The sequence below is a fragment of the Cetorhinus maximus genome, chromosome 4, assembly GCF_964194155.1.
Source record: "Cetorhinus maximus chromosome 4, sCetMax3.hap1.1, whole genome shotgun sequence".
NCBI lineage: Eukaryota > Metazoa > Chordata > Chondrichthyes > Lamniformes > Cetorhinidae > Cetorhinus > Cetorhinus maximus.
In genome coordinates, this window is record NC_135882.1 from 162984313 (window position 1) to 163010301 (window position 25989).

A 25989-nucleotide genomic window follows, 5' to 3' on the forward strand; every position below is an offset into this window, starting at 1 on the left:
TTTTATTCAAATTTAGTTTATTATAGGAAGGATGATTATTTTGTTTCTACTATAATAAGTAGCAAATTATGCTTCTCACATTAATATCAGGTGTTTAGGGCCACTAGTGTCTGACAGGTCAGGCAGAAGTTAATTTAATGGGTATAGTAATATAAAAGGAAGTGTTTACAGGCTTTCTCTGGTGCATTCCTGATCTGATTTTTTTTCTCCTCCTATGGCATTTAGTTTCTCTTGAACCATTGTGTCAATTCTAAAGATGTGGCTAATTGCTCCAAACTTTCCCCAATGGTAATCTCTCAATCTGAGGTATTAGGAAGATGAGAAGAGACAATGGAGGGATGCCAGGCATGTGAGGTGATGTTTGCCCACTTACTGGTACATGAGATGAATATGTTAATTGGATTCAAGCCAGATGGTGAAGTACGAAACTAGATACAGACTCTTTTCTTGATAGTAGATTTATTCACAGAACTCAGCATGACAGATCGCTGCCTCCTACCTACCAATCAACCCAGTGTCCCAGCACTCCCTTTTCATATGTGCTCAAAGGCAATTAATCAATCAAAACCCTCCACCTGTTTATCCTTAGCCTTAACAATATAATTGACACAACATTAACATAACATACCTCACTTTGATAGATGTTTAATAGAGGCCATTATTCTCAAAGGAAACTCAGACAATAGACCCAATGGCTCCATCAACACATGTAACTGGATAACAAAATGTAATGTTGGGAACCACACATGATGTCAGTGGCATTGTATGAATGAAGGCACGCACTGTGCTCATAACCAGTTTAACCAGTGTACTCCAATTAGCTGCACTTGCCAAGCCGACACTAAATGAAAGCCGTACACCTAGGTGCCAATCACCACAGGAAACCGAAATAAAGAGAAACTGTTTCCAATGGTGGAAGGATAGTAACCAGAGGACATAGATTTAAGGTGATTTAAGATGGCAAAAGCACCAGGGGCGAGATGAAGAAATATTTTTACACAGTGAATTATTATGATCGGAACACACTGCAGGAAAGATTGGTGGAAGCAGATTCAACAGTACTATTCTGATAAAAAGTCATTGGGCGGACACATTGGGTGGAATTTAATATAAACAATGTAGTTTCGGCCCACTGGTTGGAGAACTGGTGGAAAAACTATGTTGCCCTTGAGAGGTGGCCCTGTCAGTCACTTAACTGGCCAGTGTCAGGCCTTCCCCGGGGTCCAGAACTCCAAGGGTGAAATTCCCGCCATCGAAAGCTGCCAGCCAATCAGTGGTCGGCAGCTCTCTATTACAGGCAGCAACATCGGGAGTGGTAGCTGCTACTGGTGATGTACCCAGGGAGAGGGCTAGGATCACCAAGGGACCCAGGATACAAGTGAGTGAGGATGTGTTGGGGGTCACAGGGAGGGGGTTGTGGGAGAGGGGGCAGGGAGTGGCTTTCAACAGCTGCCCTCTAGCCCAATGCCAGGTACCTCGATCGGTCACTAAGTGCCTTTGAAAGAGGGACCACCCCCAGAAGTTGCAGGTGAGCCCTGCAGGGTTTTCCCGTAAGCCTTCTGTGGGCACAGGAAAAGCCTTGCCATCCGCATGAAATACCTGAACTGCTTGCTAACTCCTGCTGGGCTCAGGGATAATTGCTGTCAATTGGCTAAATAATGAGCCTCATTGACAACCTGTGAGTGGGCGAGTTTTCCGCATGGGCCTGTTCTGCCTCCTACTTAATCATGGAAGGTTTTCCCGCTGCTGGGAGACTGATGTGCAGCCCCTCCCATGATGAAGTGGGCCCAGCTGCCTTTTTCCAGCCACAATGGGCTGCATTAAATCCAGCCCCATTAAGACTGTTTCTCTCAGCGCAGATGCTACTTGACCTGCTGAGTATTTCCAACATGTTCTGTTTTTATTTCAGATTCCCAGCAGCTGCAGTATTTTGCTTTTGACGCTTTGAAATGATCACTGATTGCTGTCTAGAAGGGGAATTGAGTACTCATCGCTTTTTTGAGAGTTGATGGGGTGGGGGAAGATAAAGCAAGGAACTTACTGATAATTAAAGTAGGGAGATCAACATGTAGTAGTTAGGATGAGAGAGCACCCGATAAATTAAAGGTGCATGGGCTATGGATGGAGTGGGTTTGATGGTCTTAAAGGCATTTCCTCACCCTGGACTTGTGACAATGATCCATTTTCATGATGGTTGTAGTATTTGTTTACAAAACATCTGATAGTTGGGATGTATTTAACACAGCAAGAGCTTGCATTCACAATAGCAATAGTTTAAATGTGCCTGGGATGAACCGGAGAAGCTTTTAATTCTTGAGAAGATAAAAAAATTAATTTCATCCAAATCTAAAATAAGGCAAACACTGTAGATACTAGAAATCTGCAATAGGGAAGGATTGGTAGGCAGGCTGTGGGGTAGAGGACATGTGGGCTGGTGCTCAGTGTGTCTACCACCTGTCAGTGCATGGTCCACAAGGTAGTCCATATCCCTGGGGTCTACCCACTTTTCTCCATCATATTCCCAGACTCCGGGAGCCTCCTCTTCTTTGCCAAATTTTGCTATCCTGATATTCTGTACAACTATTTACACCTACTTTAGGCCCAGTTTTTGTTTCTATATTGTCCCATTGCCACCACATGTTGCCTTCCGCCATCCATTGTCATTTAATCATTCCTGCCCTCCATCCCATCACAAATCGTCTCCTTTGCTCTTTCCTTCCCTTCCCACCTTTCCACAGTTCTACACGTTCCTAAAAGGTGTTAAATATCTATTATAGTCCAGTCAAATCACAAAAAATTTCGCAGAAGTGGCAAATAGCACCAGGCTGAAGAATTGTTCAGAAAAAGGAGGAACCAGACAGGAGGCAAATGCAAGGCAGTCAAATACGGGATTGGGGTGTATATGCTTAAACGAATGGAGAGAGGTAAATATGGTTGATGAGCTACAGGCAGAAGTCGCCACATGGGACTATGATACAGTGGCATAAACTGAGACCAAACTCAAAGCAGGGCTGGTCTAGGAACTTAATATTCTCTACTACAAGGTATTCAGGGAAGATAGTTTCAGTCTGACAGTATCAAAGCTTTGGCAGGCATGTCAATATACAAAAAAGGTTAAGAGTAAGATTTATTGTCAAAAGTGAACCAATTTAATTGCATGGAGTTGTGTTACCTTCAAAGGGTGAGATCCATGAACATAAATCACAAAGTTGTTTAAATCAAAAAAGGAACAAACCTCACTCCAGATACTACAACAACACATATCTTTTTTATTCGTTCATGGGATGTGGGTGTCACTGGCTAGGCCAGCATTTATTTCCCATCCCTTATTGCCCTAGTTCAGAGGGCAGTTAAGAGTCAACCACATTGCTGTGTGTCTGGAGTCACATGTAGGCCAGACCAGGTAAGGACGGCGGATTTCCTATCCTAAAGGACATTAGTGAACCAGTTGGGGCTTTACAACAATCAGCAATCATTGATTGTGTTCAACATCAGACTTCTAATTCCAGATTTTTAGGGCATTCAAATTTCACCATCTGCATTGGTGGGATTTGAACCCTGGGTCTCTGGAATACTAGTCCAGTGACAATACCACGACCTCCCCCTAAATATATAGTTCCTTTAACATCCCAAGGAGCTTCAAAGGAGTATTACAAAGCAAGATTGGACACTGAAGTGCATAAACTGAGATTAGAGCAGATGGCCCAAAGCTTGGTCAAAGAGAGAGGTTTTAAGGAGCATCCTAATGGAGGAGCGAGAAGTCAGACAGACGGAAAGGTTCAGAGAGGGAATTCCAGAGCTTAGGGTCTTGCTGAAAGCACAGCCACTAATGGCGGAGCAATTAAAATTGGGGATACTCAAGAGACCAGAATTAGAGGAGTGCAGAAATCTCGGCGGGTCATGGGGCTGGAGGAGATTGCAGAGATAGGGAGGAGCGAGGCCATGGAGGGATCTGAAAACAAGGATGAGAATTTGAAAGCTGAGACATTGCTTGACTGGGAGCCAATGTAGATAAGCGAGCACTGGGGTGATCGGGGAACAGGACTTGGCACTAACAGCAGAGCTTGGAATGAGCTCAAGTTTACAGAGGGTAGAATACCAGACGCAGGCCAGGAGTGAGTTAAAATCGTCAAGTCTGGAGGAAAGAAAGGCATGGGAGGCTTTCAGCAGCAGCTGAGCTGAGGCAGAGGAACTGGGTAATGTGACAGAGGTGGAAATGAGCAGCCAATGTAATTGACATTCTTCATTTTTTTAAAAATCATTAACAATCTGCTGCTGGACAACAAACTTATATAGGACTGTGTCCAGACAAGGAAACACAATACATTCTTTGCACTCGATGTTAAGGGCTGGCACATCCTTGGGGATTCCCCTGTGACATAGTGTGTTTCGAGCAATAACGAGCTGGACTGTTCACGCAGAAGAAACTGCTGGAAGTTGAAAGAGGGAGTAGCAGACTTCACTTTCAACAACCCCGCCTGAATAAAATCAGTTTCAGTAGAAAGTTAAAGACATCTAAAGCCCCAGATATCTGACAGTGAAGTGATGTCGGATATCCATGTTGGGATATGGTGAGCGGGCAGGAAAGTGGAGTTGAAACCCATGGTCAGCCATGATCATATTGAATGATGCAGCAGGCTCAATGGGCCATGTTCCTACTCCTTTTTCTTGTGTTCTTGGGATGGGACAATCCAGTAAGGGTTCTCATTCAATTGTCAATTGTACGCATATCTTTGAAAGTGGTAGAGCAAATTGCGAAGGCTCTTTAAAAACCTGAGGTTTATTCATAAAGAAATGGAGTTCAAAAGCAAGGAATTCATGCGAAACCTTAATAAAACACTGGTTAGACCTCAACTGGTGTATAGCGTCCAATTCTGGGAACCACATATTAGGAAAGATATCAAAGCCTAGAAGAGGATGCACAAGAGATTTACCCGGGATTTATCAGGAATGAGGGATCTCAGTTTTATGTAGAGAGTGGAGAAGCTGGGAGTGGGGTGTATTGGAAAGGAGGTTCTTCTTAGATCAGAAAGGGCCAAGAGGAGATTTGGTGGAGATTTTCGATGTGATGAGTAAATTTGATGGAGTAAATGTGGAGGGTTTCCAGTCGCAGAGAGGTCGTTAGCCAGAGGACACAGATTTAAGGTGATTGGCAAAAGAATAAGAGCGAGGGACCAATTTTTTAATGCTGCAAATTGTTGTGATCTGGAATGCCCCAAAGAACAGTGGAAGAAGATTCAATAGTAACATTCAAGAGAGAACTGGATAAATACTTGGAGGGAAACATTTACATGGCTGAAGAAAGAGCAGGGATTAATTGTTTTAGATCTACTAAAGAGCCAGAACAGGCATGATGGGCTGAATGGCTTCCTCCTCTGCTGTGTCATTCTGATTTCTAGGATTCTGATGAAATGTTGTTGCTTTGGAATTCCTGTGCTTCTCTTTCCACAAAGTCTGCCTGATCTGGTGAGTGTTTCCAACAATGTCTGTGCTAATTTACCAAAATCTGTTGTTAAAACTGTAGGCACTTCACTCTTAAAACTCTTGTTAAAAACTGATTTCATGAGGTCATCTATTTGGAACTAGTAGATTGTGACTGTCTTTTGGTACTGTGGGTTTCATCCTAAAGTGTAGTGTAAGACTTTCCTGGCAAGTCATTTTGCTTTCAGTCTGACTGTAAACCAAGGTTTTGCAGATCTGTCACTGTAGAGAAGATGTTAACAGTGAGATTAATGATCAAAAGTGAAGCAATGTAATTAGATGGAGTTGTGAGGTGCATGAACATAAATCACATTGTTTAAATCGATAATGATTAACAAATCTCACGCCAAACACTACAACAACAACTTGCATTTATATTGCCTTTCATGCAATAATACAACCCAAGGAGCTTCAGAGGAGTATTATGAAGCAAGATTGGACACTGAAGCGCATAAACTGAGATTAGAGCAGATGGCCCAAAGCTTGGTCAAAGAGAGAGGTTTTAAGGAGTATCCTAATGGAGGAGCGAGAAGTCAGACAGGCAGAAAGGTTCAGAGAGGGAATTCCAGAGCTTAGGGTCTTGCTGAAAGCACAGCCACTAATGGCGGAGCAATTAAAATTGGGGATACTCAAGAGACCAGAATTAGAGGAGTGCAGAAATCTCGGCGGGTCATGGGGCTGGAGGAGATTACAGAGATAGGGAGGAGCGAGGCCATGGAGGGATCTGAAAACAAGGATGAGAATCTGAAAGCTGAGACATTGCTTGACTGGGAGCCAATGTAGATCAGCGAGCACTGGGGTGATCGGGGAACAGGACTTGGCACTAACAGCAGAGCTTGGAATGAGCTCAAGTTTACAGAGGGTAGAATACCAGACGCAGGCCAGGAGTGAGTTAAAATCGTCAAGTCTGGAGGAAATAAAGGCATGGGAGGCTTTCAGCAGCAGCTGAGCTGAGGCAGAGGAACTGGGTAATGTGACAGAAGTGGAACTGGGTAATGTGACAGAGGTGGAAATGGGCAGCCAATGTGATTGACATTCTTCAATTTTTAAAAAATCTTTAATCTGCTGCCGGAAGACGAACTGTGTCCGGACAAGGAAACACAATACATTTTTTTGCACTTGGTATGGAAGATATCCTCGGAGATTCCCCTGTGACGTACAATGTGGGTGTAATAACCAGTGAAAAAGAGGGGCTGAACCTTTCACTCGGAGGAAACTGCTGGAAGATAAAAGACGGAGCAGCAGACTTCACTTCCAATCGCCCGACCCGAACAAAAATCAGCCTCAGTAGAAAGTTAAAGACATCTAAAATCCCAGATACCTGACAGTGAAGCCATGTCGTGTGAGATGGCACAGTCCGGTAAGAGTTCTCATTCAATTGCCAATTGAAGACAAGTGCTTGACAGTAAGTCTGAAGCTTGTTTACTGGCTGAAGCGTTGGTAGTTCAGCAAAAAAAAAAGGATTTAAAAAAAAAATGTTCGGGATGCCTCTGCTGTTGAAGTGTTGCCTAAGGGAAAGATACGATGGCACGAAGCTTGGCAATTTTTCAGAAAACCATATTGATTGTGGCAAACTGTGGAGCCTCTAAAGGCGCTTTCCTGAAGTTTGTCTTTTCATTTTATTTTTACGTTTACAATGCGGGGTGGGGGGAAGAATAAGTTACCTGGTGTCTCTTATCCTATGATGTAGGTGCAGCAGAGGGTAGAAAGATCGCATTTCTGCTGCCATCAAAGACGATGTATTAAAATGTATTCTTTTCTCCAATTGAAGATATGCGAGTGATACAGAATAACATATTGCTAGGTTTTTTTCTTCACCCATTCACTATGTAAAATGTAGCCCATGTGGCGCTATTGATACTACAGCAGTTTGATGACTGGCCATTTACTTATTATTTTAGTGGAGTCCCGGAGACATTGGCTCCCTGTCTCCCAGCACCTCAGTTTTTACACTTTCATCCTCATGTGTAAATCCCTTCACAGCCTCGGTCCCCTCGCTGACTCTGGAATGTTATCCAGTCCATACAACCCTCTGAGAATTCTACGTCCTCCAAATCTCCTGAATTCCCCACTCCCTTCAGCTGTTCCTGCAGCTCAGGCAGGGCTCAAAGCTTTGGAATTCTCTTTCTAAACTTTTCACAACTCACCCTTTGACCCTCTTTAAAACCCATCTCTTTGACCAAGTTTTTAGTCAGCCCTCTTTATATTTCCCTCTTTGGATCCATGTCAGTTTTTGGCTGACTACGCTTCTCTATAGCACCTTGGGGCATTTTTCTATGTTTAAAGGCACTATTATATAACAGTAAGTTGTTGTTGACCCTAGTGTTAAAGATCTGGATGGTGAGAAAGACTGACATTTTTCTAAGTGAACACTTTTATATGAATATAAGTTGTTGCGGTAAATAAGAAAAAATCAAGAAGGTATAGCTTGGTGGGATCATCTCTTAAAAAGAGGATTGCAACTCATTAGTTGCAAAAATCATTGTTTTAGTAATACACTGAAGTTCTAGTGAAAGTTTTTAAGTAAATGGATTGAGAGAGCATGATGCATTGCCACACATCGAGATCACCCTCCATCTGTTTTTCTTTGCTGTTGTGGATTTCAAGTTTAGCCTCATTGTTCAATTGTAGCCCTATCAATTTGTCAATGTAATGCACTTTCAAATCCATGTTTTGTTCAAAGATTTAGGATTTGATGCAATGATTGGAGGCAACGGCCATTACATTTGTGTTTCCTCATATCAGAAAGTATTCTAGTAAATCTGTTTTGTGTTCTCTGTGAACCCTAGAATGAACAAAAATTTATCCTTCAATTGTGTAACACCTCTTGGCTTTAAGTCTTATTCCTTTCGTGATAAAACTTAGAATCACAGAATCTTACAGGACGAAGGAGGTCACTAAGCTCATCATGCCCCTGTGATGGCTCTTTGAAGGAGCAATCCAATTAATCCCATTTATCCAGTTTCCTTTTGAAAGGTATGTTTCTGCCACCCTTTCAGTCAGTGCATTCCAGGTCATAATAATTCACTGCCAAAACATAGGGACGTAATAGGACTTAGGAGCAGGAGTAGGCCATTTGGCCCTTTGATTCTGCTTCACCATTCAATATGATCATGGCTGATCTGGTTGTGGTCTTGGCTCCAGCTTGCTGTCTGCCCCCAATAACCCTTGACCCTTGTCTATCAAAAACTGTCTAACTCAGCCTTGAATAAACTTAAAGACCCAGCCTCCGCTACCTTCTGGGGAAGAGAATTCCACAGCCTAACAGCCCTCTGAGAGGAAAAAATCCTCCTTGTCTCCATCTTAAAAGGGAGACCTCTTATTTTTAAATGATGTCCCCTAGTTTTAGTTTCTCCCACAAGAGGAAACATCCTCCGGTATGGCCTGTTTCTGTGCATGTAATACTTTGTAATTGTTGCTTATTCACAAAGTTAATGTATTAAAACTAAAGAATTTAATATCCATCCCCACAGATTCAATAATCAACCCTAGTCTACTGCACAGCACAGATAACACCTTTGCTGCAACAACATAGGAAAATTGTTAGTCTTATATTGGTCATCTGAGACCTACAACTAAATTACCTTGTATACACTGCTAATTGTCATTGAATGAATACCTATTGCTGTAACTTCCTCCAGTCCTACAACCCTCCAGGATCTCTGCACTCCTTCAATTCTGGCCTTGTGCGCATCCCCAATTTGCATCACTCCATTAGTCTGGTATCAGTCATCAGGAAAGTGCTGAAATTTACTGTTAAGGAGATCTTAACAAGGCAATCAGAAAAGCATGGTATGATCAGACAAAGTCAGTATGGTTTTACGAAAGGGAAATCGTGTTTGACAAATTTATGTGACTTTTTTGAGGATGTAACTGGAAGGGTTGATAAAAGGGAACCAGTAGATGTTGTATACTTGTATTTTCAAAAGGCATTCAATAAGGTGCCACGAAAAGCTTAATATGCAAGATAGGGGCTCGTGGAATTGGGGGCACAATATATTAGCATGGACAGACCATGGTTAACAGACAGGAAGCAAAGAGTAGAGATAAATAGAGCATTTTCAAGTTGGCAGACTGTGACTAGTGGAGTGCCTCAGGGATCAGTGCTGGGGCCTCAGCTATTTACAATCTATATTAATGACTTAGATGGAGAGTAACCTATCTAAATTTGCTGACAGCACAAAGCTAGGTGGGAATGTAAACTGTGAGGAGGACACAAAGAAACTGCAAAGAGTTATAGACAGGTTAAGTGAGTGAGCAACAAGAGGGCAGATGGAGTATAATGTGGGGAAGTGTGAAGTTATTCACCTTGGTTGTAAGAATGGAAAAGCATAATTTCTTTTTAAAGTGTGAAACTTGTAAATGTTGGTTTTCTGAGGGACTTGGGTATACAAGGAACACAGGAAGTCAGTATGCAGGTAGAACAAGCAATTAGGAAGGCAAATGACATGTTGGCCTTTATTGCAAGGGAATTGGAGTACAAAACTTGCAACAAGGGCTTTGGCGAGACCACATCTGGAATACTGTGCACAGTTTAATCTCCATGTTTAAGGAAGGATATATTTGAATTGGAGGTGTTAGAGCAAAGGTTCACTACGTTGATCCCTGGGATGAGAGGGTTGTCCTGTGATCAAAGTTTGACTAAATTGGGCCTATATTCTCTGGAGTTTAGAAGAATGAGAGGTGATCTTATTGAAACATCAAGATTCTGAAGGGCATCGACAGGTCAAACACTAAGACGATGGTTTCCCTGACTGGGGAATCTAGAACACAGGGGCACAATCTCAGGAAAAGGGGTGATTCTTTAGGATTGAGATGAGGAGAAATTTCTCCACTCCAAGGGCTGTGAATGTTTGGAATTCTCTACCCCAGAGGGTTGTGGGTCCTCCATCATTGACTATATTTAAGGCTAAAGTAGACAGATTTTTGGCTTCTTAGGGAATCAAGGGATCCGGGGAGCAAGCGGGAAAGTGGAGCTGAAGACAAAGATCAGTCATGATCGTATTGGATGGCAGAACAGGCTTTATGGGTCATATGGTCTACTCCTGCTTCTATTTTTTATGTCCTTATGACAGCTGTGGCTTCAGCTGCTAAAGCCTTATGTTCTGAAATTCCCTCTGTAAATGTCTGTTCCTCACTACCTTTCCACTTTTAAGAGGCTCCTTAAACCCTACGTCATTGACCAAGTTTCTGGCCAACAGTTCTAATATCTCCTTATGTGGCCTGGTTTTGTTAGCTACAGAGAACCCTTCAATGTTAGCAGATAGAACAGTCAATGCCGGTCTTGAAAAAGACCCGTGTTTTTGACAATCGACAACTTCCGTCTTCAGGCATGATGTTGGTACTTGATCAAATCAGCGGTACAACATGTTGTATACACTACTTGCTGTGCGTGGTGGTGGTAGAATTGGTTGAGACAGGACTGTGACGTGAACGCTTCTACCTTATTCAACAACAAGGCGCAAAAATGTGTCCAGTTCTGGCTGGGCCATGTGTAGACTGTCCGTGGACACGATAAGATGATGTGGCCTGGTGGCAAATTTTGATTGACTTTGCTCCCATGAGACGCCTTGTATTGATGCAAGTTGTTGTTCTAAATGTTATCATTTAGTTTTCCTGTGTAATGTTTTTTTAAGCTAATGACTGTACTTTTTATTTGTGATTGATATGATAGATTTGCGGCGACATTACTACGCACTCAGTACATCGATGTCCCCTACATTGGTTGAGCAGATCACATATTTCCTGTATAGCACCCGGATTCTCAGCCAATATGAACTTAATGTCATCAGCTCCAAGTCTGAAATGCTTTCAAAAGCATCTGAGCTACTTTCTGCTGTCCTCCGAAAAGGGAAGAAAGCCTGTGGCATCTTCTTTCAGGCGCTTGAAATGTCTGACCCACATCTGAGCAAAGAAATAACGGGAAAGCAAGGTAAATATTGTCCCGATAAAGGGTCATTGACAATGTTTCTCTCTCCACAGGTGCTATCAGGCCTGCTGAATGTTTTCAGCGTTTTCTGTTTTTAATTAAACTTTGTGTTGCTACCTTTCTGGCACTGCCCTCACTGACATCAGTCCTTTTGTTCAGACTCTGTTCCTCCACCCTTCCAAGTTATGATCTGGGTATTTGTTATTTTGCCCCTTTAGCTGTCTTCCCTTCGCTTTTCCTGCTTTATTAAAGTGCTGGCCATCTTTTACTTTTACTTTTTGCGTTTTGATAAATGGTACACATCGCAAACATTATCCTGTCCTTTCTCTTTATAGTTAGTGACTGAGCCACTGTGTATTTCTAGGATTTTTTAAATCTGCTTTTATTCTAAATTTTCTTTAATGAGTGACCACCACTGTATATATTACTCCAACTGTAGACTGATTAAAGTCTTGCACATGATTAGTGTTATTTTTTTTACTTTTGTATTGTATTCCCTTCCTCAGCTCCTCCAGGCACCTAGGTCCACTCTCTGGAATCCACTCCTCTAAAACCGTGCTGCCTCTCCAGCGCACTCTTCTCCTTCAAACCCACATCTTTGACCAAACTTTTGATCGTCTCTCCTAAACTTTGCTGCCTTTTTCTCAGCTCGGTTTTGCATCACACATCTGGGATGGATTTCTACATTAACAGCGTGATATAAATGCAACTTGTTGCTGTACCGTATAGATAAATGTGCCTAAATATTTCCCGCTTCGGGCGGGCTCGGTGGGAGCAGGAGGGGGCGGCCGTGGAGCTGACCACCGCCCCCCCTCCCCCCGATCGGCTCGGCACCGTGATTTCACGCCCTTGGGCCTCCCAGCGTGGATTGCGAGCGGTAGCGCGCTACTGGTGCGGGCGGAGGGAGGAGGGAGAGTCGAGTCCAGCGCTCTTTTGCATGTGCACCTGAAAGAGCGCTTCAATCTCCCTGAGGCACGGAACTGCTTCAAGGAGATTGAAGCGCTTTTTAAAGAAATTATTAAAAACATAAAAGATTTAATGGAACATGTCCCCCCCTTCATGTGACTGTGTGTCACATGAGATGGGACATGTTTTTATTTTTCAAAAATTTTTTTATTCCATTTCCTAAAAAGACTTGGCCTTTTCGCCTGCCTGCCAACCATTAGGCTGATCGGACAGCATAAATTTCAAGTTAATGAGGTTGCTAATGGCCTTAATAGGCCTTTTAATTATCGACGGGCATGCAGCCGACTCCAGCGAGCGCCCTCCGAACGCAACATCGCACACCATTTTACCTTCCAACGTGTCGGGCCCACCCCCGCACACCGAATGTTAAAATCCTGGCCATGATCTTGACTTCTGAGCTGAGGGAACAATATTGGAATTTAATGTTGATGCCAAATGGGGGAAGGGTTGAGGAATTGTGGCACAGATGGGTTGGCTGCAGGATGAGAAAATAGGTGACACATGCAGCGCAATGTAAAATAATTAAAATAAGAATAGGGAAAGGAAATAAATCTTAAATGGTAGGATTCTAAATGGACCAGAAGTTAGTCAGGTAGAGGCTTTGGTGTGGGCCATAGAAAATATAAATGTGAATATACGAACAACAATGGACAGGAATATATCCAGCCTGTCCTAAGCATCATGACACACGACAGCCAATACCTGCCAACAGCCATTTGATCTCCCAGAAGAGGCAAAAAGCTGAATTTAAAATGCCTTGAAACCATTTTCAGGAGCTGGGGAGGGGGGCTGTTGTGGAATTGAGAAGTTCCCTCTTTGACTGCCTTAAATGATCAAAACAGGAGAACACAATTACCAAGATTTATATTTGTTATTATTCCAACCACTTTTTGTATGACATGATCTCCAACCCAAGCAAGAACTGGTCTAGCTCTCTATTTAAGTTATGTGGTCAATCCATGCCCATTGCATGAGCCAGCAGCTGGTTCCATAGGTCAAGTATTGTCTGGAAAAAGAAGAACATCCTGATACCCAACCTTGTTTGACCCAAAAGCAACTTAAAAGCATGTTTCCTGGCTCTTCCTGACCTATTTAATTGGCAGATTAGTTCTAGCCTAGTCCCTTTGTTATTTTAAACACTTCTACCAGATCCTCTCGGGGTCTTTGTTTCTCTAGTACATATAGAGATGGCTAACTGGCTAACTAAGGTGTTTTAAGATGAATATCATTCAAATAACCTTTCGCTGAATCTTTTATAATGCCTTTATATCATCTACCATACAAGAGCCCTGTCAATTAAACCTAATATTCTAATTACTTTAGCTAATGCTTCCTGCCACTGATCATGAAACTAAGGGCATTATGTACAATAATACCAAGATCTCTTTCCTTCTTTATATCCTTCAGAACTTTACTCTGTATATTTAGCATTGAAAATGCCGCATACATCATGCTATCTTAGCCAAGTTAAATGTCATTTGCTAAACGTGGGTCTAGTCTCCCATTGCCTCAGGATTTGCTCAGAGAATTTATTCTCATCTACATTCTTAACACTTGCACATCATTCACAAACATACTGAGTGTTTCCCCAACCGTTACATTTAGGTCATTAATAAAGATAGTGAAAAGCAAGTCCCAAAAGGAGATGCTGGTAACTTGACTACAAACAGACCTGCAACCATCAATAACCACTTTGTGCCTATGGGAGCCGGTTTATATATCATGATATAGGTTTTGAGAATCTCCCTGCGATCTTATTGCTGTTTAGTGGTCTCTAAACCTTTTCAGTAATTTAATACCAAATGTTAACAAAATGTGAATGAATGGAAAGAAAATCACAGTCAAGGGGACTGAATTAGTCTCAACTGTGGAATATATTTGAGAGCTTTTGAAGTTTCTTTTTCATAGCAACAAGTTGGAAGCACCTTCATTAGTTTTGAAGTATTCTCTGTGGAATGGCGATTGTAGTCACTGGTCACAGATCAGCTGCAATTCCACTGCAATGAATTTGATGCTCTTTATTCAACTATTAGCTAATTTTATTTTAACTCATACTCTCTCAAGATAACTTAAGTTCCTTTGCTGTTCGAGAAATGGAAAATGCTGGATATAAACAGAAGAGAATGGTTGCAGCACAGAAGGAGTCCATTCGGCCCATTGTGTACATGCCAGCTCAATTGAATCTGCCCCGCCACATACTCAGGCAGTGCATTCCAGATCCTAACCACTCGCTGCGTAACAAAATGAAAGCAGGCACAATGTTATTTAAGAGCCTGTTATTTCCAGGGCCCTATATGATTTCAGCCATTAACATTTACCAGTTATAAACTGGGAATTGTGAAGTATGCCTCGGGCATGCACAAGGACTATCCTAGGAAACTAATGATAGATTAACAGAGCTGCCAAGATTCATTGGTAACTAAATGTCACAGTTGACCCCCGTGAAACCATTTAGCAACTGTGTGCTCAGTGTTCTATGATGAGTGGCAGGCATTCTAATATAGTACTGTGTAATGTAATATAATGAGGCATAATTTGTTGTCAAAGTAATGGCGAGGCTAATGACATGCACTGTTATTTATCTGCAAATGGTATAACTTGGGGTGAGGGGCTGATGCATGGTTAAACTCAAATATTCAAAAGTTGTCCATTTGTGCCACTCTGTCACTATATAGCACCCACATCTCAGTGTCTGCCACAACATTAAATGCAGTGTGAACTTGCTGTATTTGTGTGTTAAATAAAGCAAGTCTTATCCATTTCAGTCTAAGTACCTTCTTAAGGGCATGATACATGTTAATTACTACCAATCAAGCTCTCTGGCAGTGAAAATAGCTATTACAACTGCCATTCTTTAAGGTTTTAATTGTTGGAGATTTAAAACGTAAAATTTTAAAATGTCAATTTTTTAAACTTTCCCTTTCAGCCTCTTTTTTTCATAATCCAATCTTTCTGTCCCCCTCATTTTTCTCATGCTGCACCTGATCTAACATTGAATTCACCTATTCTAATTTACACTTCGTTCTTTGTCCTTGTGCTGTTAGTTCCGCAGTGCTTCATTCAATTGGACTAGTTCAGGAGTTAGACTGTTCTTTGTTCTGTTCACTCAGGTCCCAGATGCCTGATTTCTCACTGCGATTTACTATCTCCCGCTTTTAGTAACTTGTCACCCAAAAGAATTTGCAAACCTAGGCATGAAAGGGCAAATCTAACTAATGGCAGATGCTGTTAGATATCCTGCTACAGCAAACTGTGGCCCAACATAGCAAATTATATAATTTAGTGCTGCAAATTCACCCAGTCAGGTAATTCCTTCCTTCTACCAGTACCGTGCCTGTACTTTACATGTGCTTACAACAGAGTACAACGTGGGACTGACAATGTGTGCTTCATTGCATCACAATGGCATAAACAGCATGTGGCTCAGAGCCAAAACAAAAACAGAAACAGAAATACCTGGAAAAACTCAGCAGGTCTGGCAGCATCGGCGGAGAAGAGTACAGTTGACGTTTCAAGTCCTCATGACCCTTCAACAGAATGGGTCATGAGGACTCGAAACGTCAACTGTACTCTTCTCCGCCGATGCTGCCAGACCTGCTGAGTTTTTCCAGGTATTTCTGTTTCCATTTTTGTTTTGGATTTCCAGCATCTGCAGTTTTTTGTTTTTATATTTTGGCTCAGAGCCAAATTTTGTTTGCTAACACTCCAGGAATGCACTCTGGGCATTTTTACTACCTTAAAGGTGTTATATCAATGCTAGTTGTTGTTGCTATGAGATTTCAATGATGAAAATGTGTAAACCTAATTTCAGTAATTTGATGTTGCTTTTGCTGAAAAGAAGAGACCTGCTGTTGAAGCTTTTCGTCTTGCCCTTATCGGGACAGATGCAAGAATACCAAATTTCAAAGGGAACAACAATTTATATTGTTGCTTTGAGTTATCTTAAATAGGTGGAATTGTACTTGTTTTAATTATAGTGAAATATTGATACTGAGTTTAACTAACCTTTCTCTTTTGGTTCTTATACAGTTAATTCTACTGGTCACACTCCACAAGCACCTTCATTACTGGGGTTAGCTCCTTCCAGTAAGTACTTATTGATGTCTCAAGATACTGTCAGAATTGAAGCTTCAATTGTCCTTAGTTAGCTTAAGCAGTTTGCAGTAAAGCTCAGTGGGAAGATCAAATATTTTAAACCAGTTCAAAGTATAAAATGGAAGAACAAAAAACATAAGGTCCTTCAGCGTCTAAAAAGAGAAAGACAGGTTAATGCTTCAAGTAAGGATCTTCTTTGGAACTTTGTTCCAATAGAAATAATTTTTAAGAGATAAAAGGCTGAATTTTAACATCCCAAAACAGGTGGGTTAGGGTCAGGATAGATGTTAAATTGAAATCTGAAACCCAACCACAATCCAACTCCAACTCCTACTTCTGGGCTTTGTGGAGGCAGGGTAGACGGCCAAAAGCTTTCCTGCTCCCAAAAGGTTTTTATAATAGCCACTGGGAAACCCGACAGCAGAAGGGAGGCAAGGACAGTTTTGGGGCAGAGCAAAGTTCTTTTACAGCACTGTTTGTAGGCCAGGAAGAGTGGGAGTGCTTGCCCTTGCCCCACCCACCCCCCCACACCCCCAGTTTTCCCCATCAGAGTCCCCCACATACATGATCCAGGAGCAGATCCCCAGGATCAGTTCTGCTGCTGGGTTCACAGATCAGACTTCCCCAGGTTTGGAGTCCCTCCCTTCCTCTATGGTTGTGGATCAGACCTACCTACTCCTGTGGCCTGTCCCAAGCTCTCCTTGCCCAGCTGGAACTCAATCAGGCTTATTTCCGAGGGGGGAACCTGTCGATGACAAAAGATGCATGTTGTGGCATGAGGGGAACCATGGACTTTTTTTAAAATTACCCAGGAGCTTAGGAAGCCTAAAGTTACTCTTTGGCAGAGGCGTTGCCATGGAGAAAGCAAACAGAGTCTAGCAGCCAACCAATCAGCACCCTTTCCTCTTGTAGTATAAATTGTTGTGATAGTTTGAAATTTGGCATCCTTGCATTTGTCCTGATGAGTGCAAGACAAAAAAATTCAGCAACTTGTCTTTCATTTCAGCATTATTAATGTATATTGATATATGCAATGAATAGTTAGATTGGTGCACTTATTTATACGGTGAATTGAACATAAAACTGTCTCCAGGCACTTCACTAATGGAATCAGATAGAGAAATGACATTGAGCCTGGATGGGAGAGTTAAGGGAGGATGACAGAATCAGGATTTCTAACAATGGGTTGTGAGAATGCTTTTAAAGCAGGAGGAGAAGCGGAGGTGGAAGGGTTTAGAGAAGGACAGCTCAGGGAGTAAAATTAAAACTACAACAGGAATGACACAAATGCTGGCTGATGGAACAGAGAATGCATAAAAGGACAGTTTCTGATTTGTCATTTTTTTTTCTACAGCAAAACCTCTTGTTTCAAAGCCGCAAAGTACTGTAGAAGCATCGTTGTCTCAAAGTGAGTTTCCTAACTTATTTAAACATTTTGAAATGTTTGCTCTGCAGATGTCACAGTCCAGATGTTACATTAGTGTAAAACATCAATGAATCAAAACTGAGCAATCTGACCTCCAAAACCTATTTAGACTACTTCACCACAGGGGAGCATTGAAGTTGTAAATAGAATAATTCAGAGTAACAGCTAAATGTAATGTTTCAGACACCATGGGCAGAATTTTACATTCGGCATGCAGGCACGCACCCGACACGCCGGAACGTAAAATGACGCACGATGAAGTCACGCGATATTTCGTTCGGCAGGTGCGTGCCAGAGTCGGCTGCGCGCCTGCCGATAATTAAAAGGCCTATTAAGGCCATTAACCAGGTAATTAACCTGAATTTTACACTGCCCGTCCAACCTTAGGGGGCAGGCGAAAAGGCCAAGCGGCCTTTAGGTTTTTCAGCGAACTTCGTCCACGAGCGGGATGAGGTTTCCTGAAGCTATTACAAATTAAATGAAACATTTCATTTGAACTTAGAAACATGCCCATCTCATGTGACACAGTCACATGAGGAGATATGTTTCATTTAGTTTCTCTGCTCTTTATTAATTTTTCCAAAAAGCGCGAACTGCGCGCTGGACCCGACTCTCCCTCTTCTCCCCCCTGCCCGCACAGGTAGCGCTCAGTGCTACCACTCACGATCCACGCATGGTGGGCCTTAATTGGCCCTCCTGCATGAAATCGCGGTGCGGAGCCGATCACAGGCGGTGGTCGGCTCCATGGCCGCTCCCGCCTGCTCCCACCGAGCCTGCCCAACGAGTGGAAAATCCTGGCCCATGTTATCATTAGAGATTAGCTGGACTGTATATGAAAGGTCTGATTTAAGCCCCTTAACCTTCAGTTGCCACACTTTGCCACATTTCAGTGATGTACTTAAAAAAGCATAAAAAAAGAAAAAGAAAGTGAATTAAAATCTACAAGCAGGCTTGGCAGGTGGGCCGGAAGTTGGTTATGGTCCGTTTCAGGTCTATAACCGCCGATGGACACTGAGTTGTGACCCAACCAGGAGCCCCGAAATCTGCCCGAAAATGGGCCATGGGCCTCATTATGGGAATAAGGCGGGAAAAGTGGTGTTGAGGTAGAAGTCCACTTTGATCTTATTGAATGGCGGAGCAGGCTCAAGGGGTCTGGGGACATGCATAATAAAGAAGGCCCTGCCGATGTCTGTTGGGTGGCCTTTTCACCTGCTCAGAACGGAATGTTAAAAATCGGAACCTGCGAGGAGGGAGTAGGACCTCAGTAGCTAAGCCCCACCAGTGATTTAAAATGCCCACTTGGTTTCCTGGGGTAAAGGAGTGAAGATGCTGAAGAGTATTTTGCCAATAAAAAGTAGAAAGCGGTTTCTAATTCTGCTAGAAAAGGTCTACTGTTCAGAAATATTGAAGCAGAATTTCCACGAAGGATCTCCTGATCATCCTCAGTAATTTTGGCAGAAAACCACCAAAAATACCCAAGTCATGTGAAGTTACGCCACCTTTCCTTAATTCATATTTTCCTCACATTAGTCCTTTCAAAATGAGACATGATCTGTGGTCAAATATGAGCTGGTCAGCTGAGTTGTTAAGTTTCTATTTTTACCCCTAGAAGGACACTCCCACTTTCCAGTGATCTGCAAGATCTGTATCTGCAACTCAAATCTAAACAATTGCATCTTTGGTTCGAACAACAATCTGTCCATTATGAGCGCGATGTCATTATCTGATCCCGATAACTTTGTGGAACCAACATCCAGTACAAACCCAGAACATGGTATGTGTCATCACTCCTTGCCCCGAACGTTGATTTCTCCACTTCTTCTATCTGGGATTTAAAGGAATGGGATAAAAACAAAATGCTGTGGCTGCTGGGGGCCTGGATTTTTCCTGCGTCTGGCGGGCTCGGCGGGAGCGGGCGGGCAGGTGGGCGATTGCGGAGCGGACTGCTGCGCGCGATCGGCTCTGCACATAAGGCACGCCCAGCGTAATACACGAGCCGTAGCGCTGCAGCCATAGTGCGGGCGGGTGGGCAGGGGGGAGAGTCGGGGCATGCGTGTGAAAGAGCGCTTCAATCTCCCTGGGGCACGGAGCTGCCTCAGGGAGATTGAAGCGCTTTTGAAAAAAATAAATTAATGTAATAAGGAAGCATATCCCCTCGTGTGACTGTGTGTCACGCGCGATGGGACATGTTTTTATTTTTCAGGAAAAGCTTTTATCCACAAAAGCTTCAGGAAACCTCATCCCTCTCGTGGATGAGGCTTCCTAAAAAACGTAAAGGCCTCTTGGCCTTTTCGCCTGCCCGCCAACCATGAGGTTGGACGGGCAGCATAAAATTCAACTCAATTACCTTGTTAATGGCCTTAATAGGCCTTTCAACTATCGGCGGGCGCGCAGCCGAATGAAATATCGCGAGACAGCGCGATGACGCCGGGACGCACGGCCGATGTCATCGCGCGTCATTTTACGTGCTGGCGTGTCGGGCCCGCCCCCCGCACACCCAATGTAAAAATCTGGCCTGGAGATCGGAAAGAAAAACAGAACGTGCTGGAAAAACTCAGTGCAGCTCTGGCAGCATCTGTGGAGAGAGAAGCAGAGTTAACGTTTCGAGTCCAAGATGACTCTTCTTTGGAACTGAAGAGAGGTGGAAAGGTGATGGCTTTTATGCCTTTGAAAAAGGGGGGAGGGGAGTCAGGGGAAGGTCAGGGATATGTTAGATGGAGGGTGAGATTAAATACCAAAGATGTCATGAAACAAAAGGTGTAGGGAGTGGTAGTAGTAGAGAAACAAAGCAGAGGTCCAGAATAGGTGTGAAAACAGAGTAAAGGTCAGCTCTGAAAGCAAAAACATGAAAACAAAATACAAACTGGCACTGGGTGGAAAAAAAGATCAAACTGGAGCACAGAGTTCATTGGTCTGAAGTTGTTAAACTGGAGGTTGAAGCCGGAAGGCCGGAATGTGCCTAGTCGGAAGATGAGGTGTTGTTGCTCCAGTTTGCGTTGGGCTTCATGGAACAATGCAGCAGGCCAAGGACAGAAATGTGAGCATGAAGTTAAGATGGTGAATTGAAATGGCGAGTGACCAGAAAGTCAGGGTCATGCTTGCGGACTGAGCTCAGGTCTTCCCCAAAGCGGTCACCTAGTCTGCGTTTGGTCTCCCCAAGGTGAGGAGACAGCATTGAGAGAAGTAAATACCTGTGCAGTGGACTAAACTGAAAGAAGTACAAGTAAATTGCTTTGTGCTTCTATTGCTGGTCCATAGTTATATTTCAAAGCTAAAAAAGGAGCTCTATACAGTCAGAACCATTTCATTTAGTCAAGAGGCTAGACTAGCAGCCATTCATAATCAAGTGAAAATAATAGAAAATGAATTAATAGCAGCACGCTGCCCTGAGATGTTCCTTTATGTTTCATTTAGAATCTGATGGGGTCAGATCTCCATAGGCAACATTATCCAAACAGACTGAACATTTGAACATTATTGTATCAGTCAGCACAAACTATACACAGCACATAAGATATCCAGTTGTTTTTAGACTACTTAGTTACTTGGCTGAACCGGGTAGGTTAAGGGAGTACGTTTCTTCTGGTAAGGCACTGTCGAAAAATTACTGTGTTATTTCAATACATCATTCACCTGCTTTAAATAAACAGGAAAATAACTGTTAAAAGAATGCAGGAAAGTACATGTCTAGACATTGACCTTGGTTCAATTCTCTGTTTTAGAAGAAGCTCTGGACATGAAGTCTCACACATGCGGGAGTTCCAATGAAAAGAACACAAGTAGCACAGAAGCCGTCCAAGCGGAAACTGACATCAAAATACTCAGATGCAAAGTACGAAATATGACTGTTGGAAACAGAAATACATTCACAGTTGTGGAAGAATCCAGTGACGAAGGTGATAATGAGGAGAAGGAGCTGGAAGAAGAGTATGAGGAAAATGAATGTGAAGAGAAAGATGATGCAGAACAGTTAATAAATGAAAGAGGGTAGCCAAAAGTAGCGCACCAAATCGAACACTGCAGGTGAGTGGTTGTAAAATGTGTCAATGGGCTAGATTTTACGGGATGCTGTGGTCCTCCCCAGTCCCTGGGCTAAACAAAAGTCCCCATAGGTGTTTTAATGGTCGCTTTGCTGTTTGGAGGCATGATTTCCACCACTCAGGGACAGGAAATACCACCTCAGAGAGCTACCGGCCAATCAGAAACCTGCAGCTATCCAGTACTGGCAGCTCCACTGGGAGCAGTGGTCACTGCTGGTACTGCGCTTGGGGCTTGAGGAGGTGAACTCCCCTGGATCGTGTTTGGGGGTCTTGTAAGGTCCTAGCTAGCAGGCCTTGGCCCTGGCCCTGGTGGGAGGGACGGGGGGGGGGGGGGGGTGGGGGGGTGGGGGGGGAGCGGGCGAGGTGGTGGTCATGAGAGGCCATGGGGGTGGGAAGACCTGGGGTGTAACACCTAGGGAGGGCCTTCCAATGAAAAGGGCCCATTAAGGAGGGACCCACCCACCCAACACTAACCCCTGCAAGGAAACCTGCCAGGCTGGCTGTGGCGTGGACCTCTTCTGCTGCCGGTTGAATCCCTTAAGGGCCTCAATTGTCCCACTGGCGGGCGAGCCACCCAATAACAACCCTGCTGCTGCTAAAACCAAAATGGAGGCAGGGGCCAGGGGGTAGGTGGAGGGCAAGCCAGCCACTGGATTTTACATTCCCCTTGCCTTCAAACCTGCTGGCAGGGGACCGTAAAATCCAGCCCTATATGTTGTTTGAGAACCAGTGGACAGTGTTATACAGTGGCAAGTTGGAAGAATTTTGACACACAATGTAAATTTGACTTTGTGTGATCATCTAAAAACATAGAGAGATGTGGCCATTGTACACGATTGCACAGTCAGGATGAGCCTGTATCTAGGTTAACAGGCATACCCCATGACTGTACCTAGGTTAGCAGGCGTACCCCATGACTGTATCTAGGTTAGCAGGTGTACTCCATGACTGTATCTAGGTTAGCAGGTGTACCCCATGACTGTACCTAGGTTAGCAGGCATACCCCATGACTGTACCTAGGTTAGCAGGCGTACCCCATGACTGTATCTAGGTTAGCAGGTGTACCCCATGACTGTATCTAGGTTAGCAGGTGTACTCCATGACTGTATCTAGGTTAGCAGGTGTACCCCATGACTGTATCTAGGTTAGCAGGTGTACTCCATGACTGTATCTAGGTTAGCAGGTGTACCCCATGACTGTATCTAGGTTAGCAGGTGTACCCCATGACTGTATCTAGGTAAGCAGGTGTACTCCATGACTGTATCTAGGTTAGCAGGTGTACTCCATGACTGTACCTAGGTTAGCAGGTGTACTCCATGACTGTATCTAGGTTAGCAGGCGTACCCCATGACTGTACCTAGGTTAGCAGGCGTACCCCATGACTGTATCTAGGTTAGCAGGCGTACCCCATGACTGTACCTAGGTTAGCAGGCGTACCCCATGACTGTACCTAGGTTAGCAGGCGTACCCCATGACTGTACCTAGGTTAGCAGGCGTACCCCATGACTGTACCTAGGTTAGCAGGCGTACCCCATGACTGTACCTAGGTTAGCAGGCGTACCCCATGACTGTATCTAGGTTAGCAGGCGTACCCCATGACTGTACCTAGGTTAGCAGGCGTACCCCATGACTGTATCTAGGTTAGCAGGCGTACCCCATGACTGTACCTAGGTTAGCAGGCGTACCCCATGACTGTATCTAGGTTAGCAGGCGTACCCCATGACTGTACCTAGGTTAGCAGCTGAAGGTGAAGAAACCCCTCCAGAGGGAAAACCTGAGGACGAGCCTGAAGGAAACTGCATGCGGCTAAAATGTACTTTTATTTCAAGTATTGTTAATTATATTATTAATAAAGAGGAGATTTGATAGATATATTCAAAATTATGAAGAGTAGATAGGTAAAAACTGTTCCCATTCAGGGAAGGATCGAGAATCAGGGACACCAATTACAGTGAGATCTATCAGTGCGAATTAATGTGATTTATCTCCGAAATTTACAGAGTTTTTTTTTTCTTTTCAGCAAGAAATTCTGTAACTTTTTGAAGAAACTGTTACATCACGAGCAGCATGGCCAAGTGCGAGCCAACACTTACCATGGCTTGTAACAGCAGGTCAAACTCAGCCATCATTAACTATCAACCAAACCTAGGGGGAATGGTGGGGTTTCATGTTATTTTCATATCTTATTGCAAAACATTTTGTTACAGATCATTGACAATGTGGATTCTGGAAACTGTTCAATAGCATGGTGGTCACAAACCTGTGTAGAGCAGAAACACCAGTGTGGATCTGATGGGCCGAATGGCCTGTTTCGGTGCTTCAAGGTGTTAAATAACAATATTCTCTACCTCAAAGGACTGTGGATGCTCAGTCATTTAAGACTGAGATTGATTGAATTGTGGAAACTAAGGGATATGGGGATAGTGCAGGAAAGTGGAGTTGAGGTAAAAGATCAGCCATGATCTTATTGAATGGTGGAGCAGATTCAAGGGACCGTATGACCTACTTCTGTGCCTATTCTTGTGTTTGTTTTAAGATACAGGTTTGCTCATTTCCTTGGTTGTACCATCGGCTTTGTAAGTCTTGGCACTTTTGTACAATGTTATCTCCCTCATCTAAGTATGGCATTCTAACTACTGAGATGACGGGAACTGTGATTTCTACGACACGTGGAGGGTAGCGGGAGAACTAAATGTTCGAGGCTCCAAAGGAAATTAAATCACGTACAACTCCCCAGCACCGGGAAATTCCTAATTTTAAAGAATAATACATTCCACTTTAATACAAAGGCCAGATTTTGATGGAATCCTGTTCTATCTGCAATTTTAGACAAGCATTCTTTCTAACATCTTATGTGGTACCACTCTTCGGAAGAATGAGAAGTTTACGGAAGAGTCTTACTGGAATGCTTCCAGGGTGGGGTGGGGTGGGGGGGGTTTTCAGTCACCTGGATAGACTAGAAAAGTTGGGTTCTCTTTAGAGCAGAGAAGGCTAAGAGAGCTTTAACATCATGAAGGATTTAGATTGGGAGAAACTTTCCAACGCTGAAGATGCGATAACCAGAAGACATAGATTTAAGGTAGTTGACAAAACCAGAGGCAATTATGCAACGTGGTCAGAATTTGGACTGCACCACTGATAGGGCGATGAATATGGATTCAATAGTAGCCTTGAAAAGGCAATTGCATAAATACTTGAAAGAGAAAAAATTGTAGAGATATGAGGAAAAAGCAGGAGAGCAAGGCTAACTGAATTGCCCTTCGAAGAGTTGGCACAGACTGGATGGGCCAAATGGCCTCCTTCAGCACTGTACTATTATGTGAACTGTCCTGTCCTTCTTGGGAAGTGTCTAATCTCACTCTTAAATGACTCTGACTCTGGAAAATATGCTGGGGTGATTGTGAGTAAAATGGGATTCCACCAAAATGGATGGTCTTTTAATCTGATGTATGGTGCCTAAAATCTCAGTAAGAATGCATGACCTCGCAAGGAGATGCTGCATCTTCTACTCAGCATTCTCCAATTTGAAAACGCTCAAACTAAAGTTGATCCGTGTTGAACACAAACCCATGTTTGGCTCTGCACCAGGGCACCGAACATTCACTCCCCAGCACTTGATCCACTGTATTGCCAATTAGATGAGGAAAAGTATTTGCATATAAGTCACTGTTCTCCATAAATGGATGCACTTTATAAGCTGTTTTAACTGTTGAATGTTAAAGTTAACTTTTGTTTTCATTTTTATGTATATATTTTAAATATATAAAATATACAAGTTACTGTCAAACTGGAAACGTGTTTAATTTTCTGATATGGATCATGTGATATATGACCTCAGAAGAGTGATGGACAAGCTACTATCACATTACACCAAAACTGTCACACAATTTCCTCTGACTTCCAGCACCATGTACGTTAAGCTCCTTAAATGCTTATTATTTTGACTTTGGGTGAGTTCGGATCAGCCATCTCATCCTATTGACATGCCTAATCAAGTATTTGTCACATTTTGCAGATCAGCCCTATCTAAAGTGCCACATTTCATCTTCACA

At 43.2% G+C, this 25989-nt stretch overlaps 1 protein-coding gene across 2 annotated transcripts; it reads left to right on the forward strand.

Annotated features, from left to right (window-relative positions):
• Positions 1–6641: 6641 nt before the first annotated feature.
• On the forward strand, positions 6642–25724 carry LOC144679379 (uncharacterized). 2 transcript variants are annotated; one of them, XM_078539740.1, is made up of 7 exons: positions 6642–6841; positions 11156–11413; positions 16406–16462; positions 17826–17879; positions 19507–19671; positions 21620–21920; positions 23958–25724. In XM_078539740.1, exons 1-6 carry the CDS (start codon positions 6817–6819, stop codon positions 21886–21888), a joined length of 828 nt encoding a protein of 275 aa, XP_078395866.1. In that variant the 5' UTR covers positions 6642–6816; the 3' UTR covers positions 21889–21920; positions 23958–25724. The 2 variants fall into 2 exon arrangements, with proteins under 2 accessions (XP_078395866.1, XP_078395868.1); XM_078539742.1 differs by lacking the exon at positions 19507–19671 and having other exon boundaries at positions 6673–6841.
• Positions 25725–25989: the final 265 nt, after the last annotated feature.